General features: G+C 38.0%; 1 protein-coding gene across 6 annotated transcripts in view; it reads left to right on the top strand.

Annotated features, from left to right (window-relative positions):
* The window catches only part of GALNT13 (polypeptide N-acetylgalactosaminyltransferase 13), a 574,171-nt gene that overhangs the window by 513,211 nt on the left and 48,873 nt on the right, over positions 1–12,087 (top strand). For 4 of the 6 annotated variants that reach the window (XM_057551814.1, XM_057551815.1, XM_057551813.1 and 1 more), the window contains one exon: positions 10,196–10,294. The exons of the other annotated variants lie outside the window; for them this stretch is intronic. In XM_057551814.1, the coding sequence (XP_057407797.1) occupies positions 10,196–10,294 (99 nt within the window). The remainder of the gene's footprint in view (positions 1–10,195; positions 10,295–12,087) is intronic. 6 annotated transcript variants of the gene reach the window in all.

Below are 12,087 nucleotides of genomic sequence, written 5' to 3' on the forward strand. Positions count from 1 at the left end.
ATGCCAATTTAATAATAGTAGTTGAAACTGGGAGAAGTGTTTTCATAAAATCCAATGTGCAAGTCAGTGAAAAGTCCCCTCTCTAAATGTCTGAAGGGTCTGACAACTCTGCAGCCTGTGAATTCTTACAACTCAATAGCTGAAGCTCTTTCTCAGCAGAAACTTCAGGGAATAAAGCCCAACTTAAGGAGGTAGGGACAACGGTGACAAAGTCCAGATAAAAATGGGAGAGGTCAGGGTGGGGCAGGGGGGTGGCAGTAGAGACAAGATAGCAGAGTAGAAGGACTTGAGCTTGCCTCCTCTCACGAAAACACCAAAATCACAAATAACTGCTAAACAACCATTGACAAAAAAGACTGGAATGTACCAAAAAAGATAGTCTACATCTAAAAGACAAAGAAGCCACAATGAGACAGTAGGAGGGGGCCCATGTGCAAAACAATCAAATCCCATACCCACTGCGTGGGTGACCCACAAACTGGAAAATAATTACATCATAGAGGTTGTTCCACAGGAGTGAGAGTTCTGAACCCCACATCAGGCTCCCCAGTCTGGGGGGCCTAACATTGGGAGGAGGAGCCCCCAGAGCATTTGGCTTTGAAATCCAGTGGGGCTTCATTGCAGAAACTCCACAGGACTGGGGGAAAGAGAAACTCCACCCTTGGAGGGTACACACCAGGACCCACGGAAAAAGCAGGGACTCCATAGGAGCCTGGGCCAGACCTACCTGCTAGTCTTGGTCTCCTGGAGAGCAGGGGGGTGGCTATGGCTCACTGTGGAGAAGAGGACACTGGTGGCAGAGGTACAGGGGAGTACTCATTGGCGTGAACTCTCCAGGAGTCTGCCATTTTGTCACCAAGTCCTGGCCCCACCCAACAGCCTGTAGGCTTCAGTGCTGAGATGCCTCAGGCCAAACAAGCAACCTGGTGGGAACACAGCTCCACCCATCAGCAGACAGGCTGCCTAAAACCTTCCTGAACCCACAGCTATCCATTAAACACACCCCTTGACACAGCCTGCTCACCAGAGGGACAAGACCCAGCTCCACCCACCGATAGGCAGGCACCAGTCCCTCCTACCAGGAAGCCTGCACAAGCCTCTTAGACCAGCATCACCCACCAGGGAACAGACACTAGAAGCAAGAGGAAATACAATCCTGCAGCCTGTGGAACTGAGACTGGAAACAGAGAAAGTCAGACACAATGAGATGGAAAAGGAATACGCACCAGACAAATAGAAAAGATAAAACCCTGGAAGAACAACTGACTGAAGTGGAGATAGGCAATCTACCTGAAAAATAATTCAGAGTAATGATGGTAAAGATGATCCAAGATCTTGGAAAAAGAATGGAGGCACAAACCTAGAAGATACAAAAACAGTTTAACAAAGAGATAAAGAACAAACAGAGTTGAACAATACAATAACTGAAATGAAAAATACACTAGAAAGAATCAATAGCAGAATAACTGAGGCATAATAACTGATAAGTGACCTGGAAGACAGAATGGTGGAAATCACTGCTGTAGAACAAAACAAAGAAAAAAGAATGAAAAGAAAAGAGGACAGTCTCAGAGACCTCTGGGACAACATTAAACACACCAACATTTGCATTATAGGGGTCCCAGGATGAGAAGAGACATAGAAAGGGCCCGACAATATATTTGAAGAGATTATAGCCAAAAACCTCCCTAACATGGAAAAGGAAACACTCACTCAACTCCAGGAAGCGCAGAGTTCCATACAGGATAAACTCAAGGAGGAACATGCCAAGACATATATTAATCAAACTTACAAAAATTAAAGACAAAGAAAAAATATTAAAAGCAACGAAGGAAAAGCAACAAGTAACATGCAAGGGAATCCCTATAAGGTTATCAGCTGATTTTTCAGCATAAACTCTACAATCCAGAAGGGAGTGGCACAATATATTTAAAGTGATGAAAGGAAAAAACCTACAACTAAGAATATTCTACCTAGCAAGGCTTTCATTCAGATCTGACAGAGAAAACAAAAGCTTTACAGACAAGCAAAAAATAAGAGAATTCAGCACCACCAAACCAGCTTTACAACAAATGCTAAAGGAACTTCTCTAGGTGAAAAAGAAAAAGCCACAACTCTAAACAAGAAAATTAGGAATGGGAAAGCTCACTGGTTAAAGGCAAACATTTAGTAAACATAGGAAACCATCCACACACAAATGATATCAAAACCAGCAATCGTGAGAACAGAACAATACAAATGCAGGATATTGGAAACACATTTGAAATTAAGAGAACAGCAACTTAAAACAATCTTCTATATATATATATAGACTGCTATATCAAAACCTCATGTAACTGCAAACCAAATATCTATAATAGATATACACACAAAGAAGAAAAAGGAATACAAACACAACACTAAAGAAAGTCGTCAAATCATAAGAGAAGATAATAAAAGAGGAAGGGAAGAAAAAGACCTACTAAAAGAAATCTAAAACAATTAACAAAATGGCAAGAAGAACATACATATTGATAATTACATTAAATGTAAATGGATTAAATGCTCCAACCAAAAGATGTACACTGGCTGAATGGATACAAAAACAAGACCCGTATATAAGCTATCTACAAAAGACCCACTTCAGAGCTAGGGACACATACACACTGAAAGTGACAGGATGCAAAAAGGTACTCCATGCAAATGGAAATCAAAAAAAAACTGGAGTAAGCAACACTCATATCAGACAAAATAGACTTTAAAATAAAGACTGTTAGAAGAGACAAAGAAGGATACTACACAATGATTGAGGGATCAATCCAAGAAGAAGATATAACAATTATAAATATTTATGCACCCAACATAGGAACACCTCAATACATAAGGCAAATGCTAACAGCCACAAAAGGGGAAATCAACAGTAACACAAGAATACTGGGGGACTTTAACACCCCGCTTACACCAATAGACAGATCATCCAGACAGAAAATAAACAAGGAAACACAAGCTTTAAATGACACACACAACAAGAGACCAGATGGGCTTGATATTTATAGGACATTCCACTCCAAAGTGGCAGAATACAGTTCTTCTCAACTGCACACAGAACATTCTCCAGGTTAGAGCACATGCTGGGCAACAAAGAAAACCATGGTAAATTTAAGAAAATTGAAATACATATAAAGCATCTTTTCCAACCACAACACTATGAGATTAGAAATCGAACACAAGAAAAAAAATGTAAAAAACACAAACATGTGAGGCTAAATAATATGCTACTAAGCAACCAATGGATTGCTGAATAAATCAGAAAGTACCTAGGGACAAATGACAATGAAAAGACGATGATCCAAAACCTATGGGATGCAGCAAATGCAGTTCTAAGAGGGAAGTTTATAGCAGTGCAATCTTACCTCAGGAAACATGAAAAACTGCAAATAAACAACCTAACCTTACACATAAAGCAACTAGAAAGAAGAGTGAACAAAATCCAAAGTTAGTAGAAGGAAAGAAGTCAGAAAAATCAAGCAGAAATAAGTGAAATTGAGATGAAGAAAACAAAAGCAAAGATCAATGAAAGTAAAAGCTGGTTCTTTGAAAAGATAAACAAAATTGATAAACTTTTAGCCAGACTCATCAAGAAAAGAAGAAAAAAAAAAAGAGGGAGGGCCAAAATCAGTGAAAATTAGAAATGGAAAAGGAGAAATTACAACAGACACCACAGAAATACACAGGATCATAATAGACTACTACAAGCAACTATATGCCAATAAAATGGACAACGTAGAAGAAATGGAAAAACTCTTAGAAAGGTGCAACCTTCCAAGACTGAACCAGGAAGAAATAGAAAATATGAACAGACTGATCACAAGTACTGAAATTGAAGCTGTGATGAAAAAACTCCCAAAAAACGAAGTCCAAGACCAGATGGCTTCACAGGCAAATTCTATCAAACATTTAAAGAAAAGCGAATATCTGTCCTTCTGAAACTATTCCAAAAAAACTGCAGAGGAAGGAACACTCCCAAACTCATTCTTTGAGGCCACCATCACCCTGACACCAAAACCAGACAAAGATATCACAAAAAAAGAAAATTACAGGCTAGTATCACTGATGAATGTAGATGCAAAAAATCCACAACAAAATACTAGCAAACCTAATCCAACAATACATTAAAAGGATCATACACCATGATCAAGTGGGATTTATCCCAGGGAAGCAAGGATTCTTCAATATACACAAATCAATCAATGTGATACACCATATTAACAAACTGAAGAATAAAAACCATATGATCATCTCAATAGATGCAGAAAAAGCTTTTGACACAATTCAACACCCATGTATGATTTAAAAACTCTCCAGAAAGTAAGCATAGAGGGCACAAAGACCATATATGACAAACCCATAGCTATCATCATTCTCAACTGAAAAGCTGAAAGCATTTCCTCTAGGATCAGGAACAAAACACGGACGTATGGTCTGGCCACTTTTATTCAACACAGTTTTAGAAGTCCTAACGACGTCAATCAGAGAAGAAAAAGAAATAAAAGGAATCCAAATTGGAAAAGAAGAAGTAAAACTGTCACTGTTTGCAGATGACATGATACTATACATAGAAAATCCTAAAGAGCTACCAATAAACTACTAGAGCTCATCAATAAATTCGGTAAAGTTGCAGGATACAAAATGAATATACAGAAATCTCTTGCATTCCTATATACTAACAACGAAAGATCAGAAAGGTAAATTAAGGAAACGATCCCATTTACCACTGCATCAAAAAGAAAAAAATACCCAGAAATAAACCTACCTAAGGAGACAAAAGACCTGTACTTGGAAAAGTATAAGATGCTGATTAAAGAAATCAAAGATGACACCAAGGAATGTAAAGATATACCATGTTTCTGGATTGGAAGAATCAATATTGTCTAAATGACTACACTACCCAAGGCAATTTACAGATTAAGTGAATTCCTATCAAATTACCAATGGCATTTTTCACAGAACTAGAACTTAAATTTTTAAAATTTGTATGTTAACACAAAAGACCTCGAATAGCCAAAGCAATTCTGAGAGAGAAAACTGCAGCTGGAGGAATCAGACTCCCTGACTTCAGACTATACTACAAAGCTACAGTCATCAAAAGTGTGGTACTGGCATAAAAACAGAAATATAGATAAATGGAACAAGATAGAAAGCCCAGAAATAAACCCACACACCTATGGTCAATTAATTTACAACAAAGGAAGCAAGAATATACAATGAAGAAAAGAGAGTCTCTCCAACAAGTGGTGCTGGGAAAACTGGCCAGTTACATGTAAACGAATGAAACATTCCCTAACACCATACACAAAAATAAACTCAAAGTGGATTAAAGATCTAAATGTAAGACCAGATACAATAAAACTCTTAGAGGAAAACATAGGTAGAACACTCTGACATAAAATTGTAGCAATATCTTTTTAGATTCACCTTCTAGAGTAATGAAAAAAATAAATAAATAAACAAATGGGACCTAATTAAACTTAAAAGCTTTGCACAGCAAGGAAACCATAAACAAAACAAAACGACAACCCACAGAATGGAAGAAAATATTTGCAAACAATGCAACGGAGAGGGATTAATCTCCAAAATATACACGAAGCTCATGCAGCTCAATCTCAAACAAACAACCCAATCAAAAAATGGGCAGAAGCTCTAAATAGACATTACTCCAAAGAAGACATACAGATGGCCAATAAGGACATGAAAAGATGCTCAATGTCACTAAATTATGAGAGAAATGCAAATCAAAACTACAGTGAGGTTTCACCTCACACTGGTCAGAATGTACATCATCAAAAAGTCTACAAGCAGTAAATGCTGGAGAGGGTGTAGAGACAAAGGGAACTCTCCAACACTGTTAGTGGGGATGTAAATTGGTATAACCACTATGGAGAACAGTATGAAGGGTTTCTTTAAAAACTAAAAATAGAACTACCATATGTCCAACAATCCCACACTCCTGGGCATATATCTGGAGAAAACCATAATTCAAAAACAAACATGCACCCCAATGCTCATTGCAGCACTATTTACAATAGCTAAGACATGGAAGCAACCTGAATGTCCATCAACAGAGGAATGAATAAAAAAAGACGTGGTAGGGCTTCCCTGGTGGCGCAGTGGTTAAGAGTCTGCCTGCCAATGCAGGGGACACGGGTTCGAGCCCTGGTCTGGGAAGATCCCACATGCCACGGAGCAACTGGGCCCGTGAGCCACAATTACTGAGCCTGCGCGTCTGGAGCCTGTGCTCTGCAACAAGAGAGGCGGTGATGGTGAGAGGCCCGCGCGCCGCGATGAAGAGTGGCCCCCACTTGCCACAACTAGAGAAAGCCCTCGCACAGAAGCGAAGACCCAACACAGCCAAAAATAAATAAATAAATAAATAAAATTTAAAAAAAAAAAAAAAGACGTGGTATATATTGATATATACAGTAGAATATTACTCAGCCATTAAAAATGAATGAAATAATGCCATTTGCAGCAACATGGACAGACCTAGAGATTATCATACTAAGTGAAGTAAGTCACACAGAGAAAGACAAATGTCATATGATATCACTTATATGTGGATCCTAAAAAATGATACAAATGAACTTATTTACAAAACAGAAACAGTCTCACAGACTTCAAAAACAAACTTATGGTTACCAAAGTGGAAATGTGGGGGGAAGGATAAATTATGAGTTTGCGATTAACATATACACACTACTATATATAAAATAGATAATCAACAAGGACCTACTGTACTGCACAGGGAACTCTACTCAAAGCTCTGTAATAACTTATATGGGAAAGAATCTGAAAAAGAATATATATATAGATATATAATTATATATCTATATATATATAACTGGATCACTTTGCTGTACACCTGAAACTAACACAACATTGTAAATAAACTATATTTCAGTAAACATTTTTTTTAAAAAATGGCAGAGTTGAACAGAACCAAGAGATCTCAAAAAACAGAAGGCACTTTTTTTCAACTCTTTCAAAAAATACAGGAACAGATCTAGATTAGTGAAGTTAGAAATGGTCTCCAGTGTAAACATTTCCTGTAGGTACAGCTGGAAACATTTATTCTTAAACATACCCAATGGGTAGCAGGGAAATCAGCTTTGCTATGAAAACCTCCTTACCTTTCCACCAGCACTCAGAGTTTTCAAAATGATTCACAAAATTAACAGGCTTCTAGTTACCAACTACTCTATTGTGTTTTCCTGATAAGGGGAGTTTCAGCCCTGATTACACATTTGAATTATCTGGGGAGCTTTTAACTGTATTCTGGTCCTACTCTAGACCATTTGAATCAGAATCTATGAAGTTCACTGAAGCAAAGTAGGAGTACATTCTAAAAGCTTTCCAGGTGAGTCTACAGGGCAGCACAGGTGGAAACCATTGAAAAAGAAGTTACTCAAAAAGAAAAGTAACTGTAATGTCACCATTCAATATCAAGACATGCTATACCTTCCTCCAGAATGGTGTTTGCCAAACTTTGTACATTTTAATCACCTGGGGAGATTTTACAACACCTGATGGACAGGTTACACCCTATACCAATTAAATGAGAATCATCTGGGCATAGATACCAGGCATCAGAATAGTTTAAAGATGTCAAGTGATTCCCCCCATCAGGAAGGAAGGGAGGGAGGGACAGAAAAAGGGAAAGAAAGAAAGGAAGAGACAAAGAGAGAAAGAGAAAGAGAAAGGGAGGGAGGGAGGGAGGAAGGAGGAAAAATTACTTCCTAATCAAATTCTCCCTCTTAAAAGATCCAGAGAATTTGTTTCCTGAAAGAAAAAAAATAAAAAGGAAAGGAAAAGAATAGAAAAGGATCACTACCATAAGAATAAAGATAATAAAGAGTAAAATGATAGCTCTACAAAAAATGAAAGCACACCAAAACTTTATGCTCATAAGACAGAGGAAAATTGTAAACTAATATTTCAAAACAAGCCAAGGGAAATTTTATAATGATAAAATAAGTAAAAGAACAATATAAATCAAATTTAGAAAAACCTCTGAAATGAGGGCCTGAAATGCAGGAAAGAATTAGAAATTAAAGAATGAATTATTTCAGAAATGAAGGATAAACTTAAAGAACAGATGAGTCAATAATCCCAGGAGAAAATGCCGTAAGAGTTTTAGAGGGGGGAAAGGAGGAAACTTTTAAAAATAAAAAATAAAAGACAAAACTATTGAATAGAAAATGACATATAGAGAAGCAAGAAGATCCAAAATAATAGAATTTCCTAATGAGAAAAAGCAATGAGACAAAATGAACACTAAAAATTATAACTCAATATTTATTGAATTATATATAATTCAATTATATATAATACAATATTATTCAACATTTACCCTTGAAAATAAATTTGGAACTACATATTGAAACAGAACACCATATACCTGAGCAAGTGATACAGAATGAATTTTAAGATATGTTATGGTAAACCTACTGAACTTAGTTTGGCATCCAGGCAAACAGACATTTGTAAGAATAAGGGAAAGAAAATCAGACTATCATCAGACTTTTCAAAAGCAACTATTTATGCTGGAAGTGAATAGAGTAACATTTTAAAGATACTCAAGGAAATATATTGTAAACCAAGGATTTCAGATCCACAAAATGGATTTTCAAGCATAAAGACCACAGACACAGTTATCAATGTGTAAGAACTCAGAATATTGTTCCCAGTAAATGGAAACATCATCTACCTATTTGCTCAGGCCAAAACTTTGTAATGCTTCTTGATGCCTTTTTTTTCTCTCCTAGCTCATTTCCAATTCAATTGCAAGTCCTACTGGCTCTACCTTAAAAACATCCTAAATTTGACCTCCCCACCTCCACTGTTATCCTATTATTCCAAGTAACCATCATCTCTTGCTGGCAATGACTCAATAGTCTCCTTATTTGTTTCTCTGTTTCCACTCTTGCCTCCCTCTAATCATTGGAACAGGGCTTGACCACACTGCTCAGTTCTGCCCAACCCCTTACCAAGTGTGAATTCTACTCCCCACTAATTTCAATTGCTGATTGGGGTTTACTGCAAATGACAATACTTTTCCTAACTCTGGGAACCACTACCTGACCATAGGGTTCTGTACCATACAAAAAAGTTGAATTGTATAAACCTACTCCAGCCTCTATAGAAGTTTCTAATCATATTCATTTGCCAGTAGGGAGAAACATGTACCTAAAGCATAGATAACTATTATAAATAAATATATCCAAGTAATGTGTGAGTGAACAGTAATATGTGTCCAAATAAGAGTCAGAGGTAAGAACTTTTCTGAAGCAGAGTGGACAAGTACAAAATATACTACTTGGAGGTAAGACTAAGGAAAAAATTCTAAAACATTCCATCTACTAGAAAGGTTTTTCTTCTTTTTTACATTCACTTGTGCTTGATTTAGTAATCTGGGCATCTTTAAACTCAATAACTGGCTTTTGTAATTGCATCTGGCACAAATATGTATTAATGTTATGTTAATTATGGGACTAATGCAGTGTTTGAGTGTAAACCATGAATCTTATGTTTACAGTTGGCAATTTAATCTTGGTTTTGAAGAATTTTCATGTGAAATCACCATTTAGCCTTGTAATAGCTTTTCTTAGGGTCAGCTGCTTTCCACTAAGTTTGGCACTGGGAATGAAAAAAGATGTGTATATTTTAGTTAAAGAAATAAACAGTGTAATTAATCTTTATAAATGTACAGAATGGAGCATCTAGTAATGAAGCAACTAAAAATACATAAATTTGAATATTTGACCAATTTGTTTCTATTCCTTTCTCTATAGGACATCACAAATACACTATAGTTATCTGAGTGGAATTTGGAAACCGTCCTAATTTTAAAAGGATTTTGGGAAGAATTCCTAATTTATAATATGTAGAGGTTTTCTTCTTTTCTGATACTATGCTATAAACAGAGTGCCTCTTGACTGGATGGTAATGACAATGCTCACGCTATTCAAGTTTACTTGAATGAGTGTTTAGAATCTTAAATAGATCTCAGAATGGACACAGAAAAATAAAAATAAATATTTAAAGCAATGTGTTCTCCTTGGAGAAATTTCCTTATGAACTCATATTATTTTGTTACCAATTTGCAATTTGAAAATATCAGAAAAACTTTCTGACTTACATTTTTGTGTGTTTCCTTTAGATAAGAAATGTTGAAACAAATCAATGTTTAGACAACATGGGCCGCAAGGAAAATGAAAAAGTGGGTATATTCAACTGTCATGGTATGGGAGGAAATCAGGTAAACTCTCCCTTTTTTATCAGCTTCATATTTGGGGGGAGAAATGTTGTGTAAACTATTCAGGTAGACGATGGCTTAGGTTAGTAAATTAATGGGCATTCTAATCAAGAATTAATTTGCCTATGTTATTATCCCAAGTATTGTAAGAAAGCACTGAAGAATTTAATAAAAAGAGCAACATCTTCAATGAAGCCTATGGTGAATGAGGACAGCCAGATATTTGAGACTCATCTCATATTACCATGTATGAGTAAATGAGGACTACATTTTATTCTGTTGTTAACTGAATCATATAAAATAATCACTCAACAACTATGATGTTTTCCCAATGGTGATTATCCTAAATTTCTTTTTCAAATGTTTACATATGTCATGTTTTCTATGACTTTGGTGGTTTAATAAAATTTTAAAGTGCATAGATAAGCACATCTGTTACAACTTGCTTTGGCTATCTGAAGACGCCCTTTGGACCAGGTAAAAATGTCTTTAAACAAGATTTATACTTGACTGAAATTCTAGGACACCTTTTTCTGTGTGACAGTCCAATTAATTATCAGAAACTTATACTATAACAAGGATTCTTGTGCTCTCTGTAAGCACTGGAAAGTAGCACTGCAAGGTGGGCCACGTGGAGGCTACTTGGCTGTGAGTCTTGCTGCCATGGCTACTTTCAGAGGCTGAATTTGGAATTCGTGGGAACTTATAACAAAGCACAGAGATAACTGCTCCTCTGTACACAAGTTGTCTAAAAGGGTCAAGATGAAGCACAGGAGTGAGCTGTTTATCTAGTGCTTTAGAGTGAGCTGAGGAAGCAAAAATTATTCTGATCAGCACAACACGATGGTTATATTTGTAATGCAGCTGAATGTATCAAGAATTCATAGCGAGATCTTATGGATCAAGATGGCAGAGGAGTAGGACGTGGAACTCACCTACTCCCACCAATACAACAAAAATACATCTATAAGTGGAATGATTCGCACAGAACATCTACTGAACACTGGCAAAAGACCTCAGATTTCTGAAAGGGCAAGAAAACCTCCCCATAACTGGATAGGACAAAAGAAAAAAGGGAAAAAAATAAAGAAAGGAACTCGGATGGGAACTGCACCCCAGGGAGGGAACTACAAAGAAGGAAATTTTCCTAAACCCCGGAAAGTCCCCTCCACAGTGAGGAGATCAGCCAGGATGGAGGAGAAGCTTCAGAGCCTCAGAGAGTGCAGCAACCAGTCTGAGGAAGGCAAGACGGAGGGTGACCTGCACAGATGGTCACCGCCGCCCTGTGCTCCCCAGCCTGAGACACTTGCCCACCACTGTGGGCAGGGGCTGGGTGCTGAAGCTCGGGCTTCAGAGGTCAGATCTAGGTAGAGGACTGGGATTGGCTGTGCAGAGACAGCCTGAAGAGGCTGGAGTGTGGCAACCAAGGGTGTACTCAGAAGAAGCTTGGACACACCAGAGAGACAAGGTGCCATTGTTGGGGAAACGTGCAAGGAGAGGGGTAGGAGCGCCATAGGAGCTTCTTTCCCTGCGCACACTCTTAGGCAACAGGACACCACCTACATGAGCTCCGGTGGTGGGCACGAGCCACCACCGCCACTAGGAGACCCACAAGCAGGTGCCAATCGCCGCCCCTGCTGTCCCGGGAGGGCGCAGACTGCCGCTGCTGTTGGGAGACCCAGGAGTGAGCACTGTTCACTGCCCCTGCCGTCTGGGGAGCACGCATGGGCAGCGAGCAGTCGCCAATCACTGCCCCTGCTGCCCCAGTGGTGTGCAGGATGCCACTACCGTTGCGA

Source organism: Balaenoptera acutorostrata, chromosome 8 (assembly GCF_949987535.1).
Source record: "Balaenoptera acutorostrata chromosome 8, mBalAcu1.1, whole genome shotgun sequence".
Taxonomy (NCBI): domain Eukaryota; kingdom Metazoa; phylum Chordata; class Mammalia; order Artiodactyla; family Balaenopteridae; genus Balaenoptera; species Balaenoptera acutorostrata.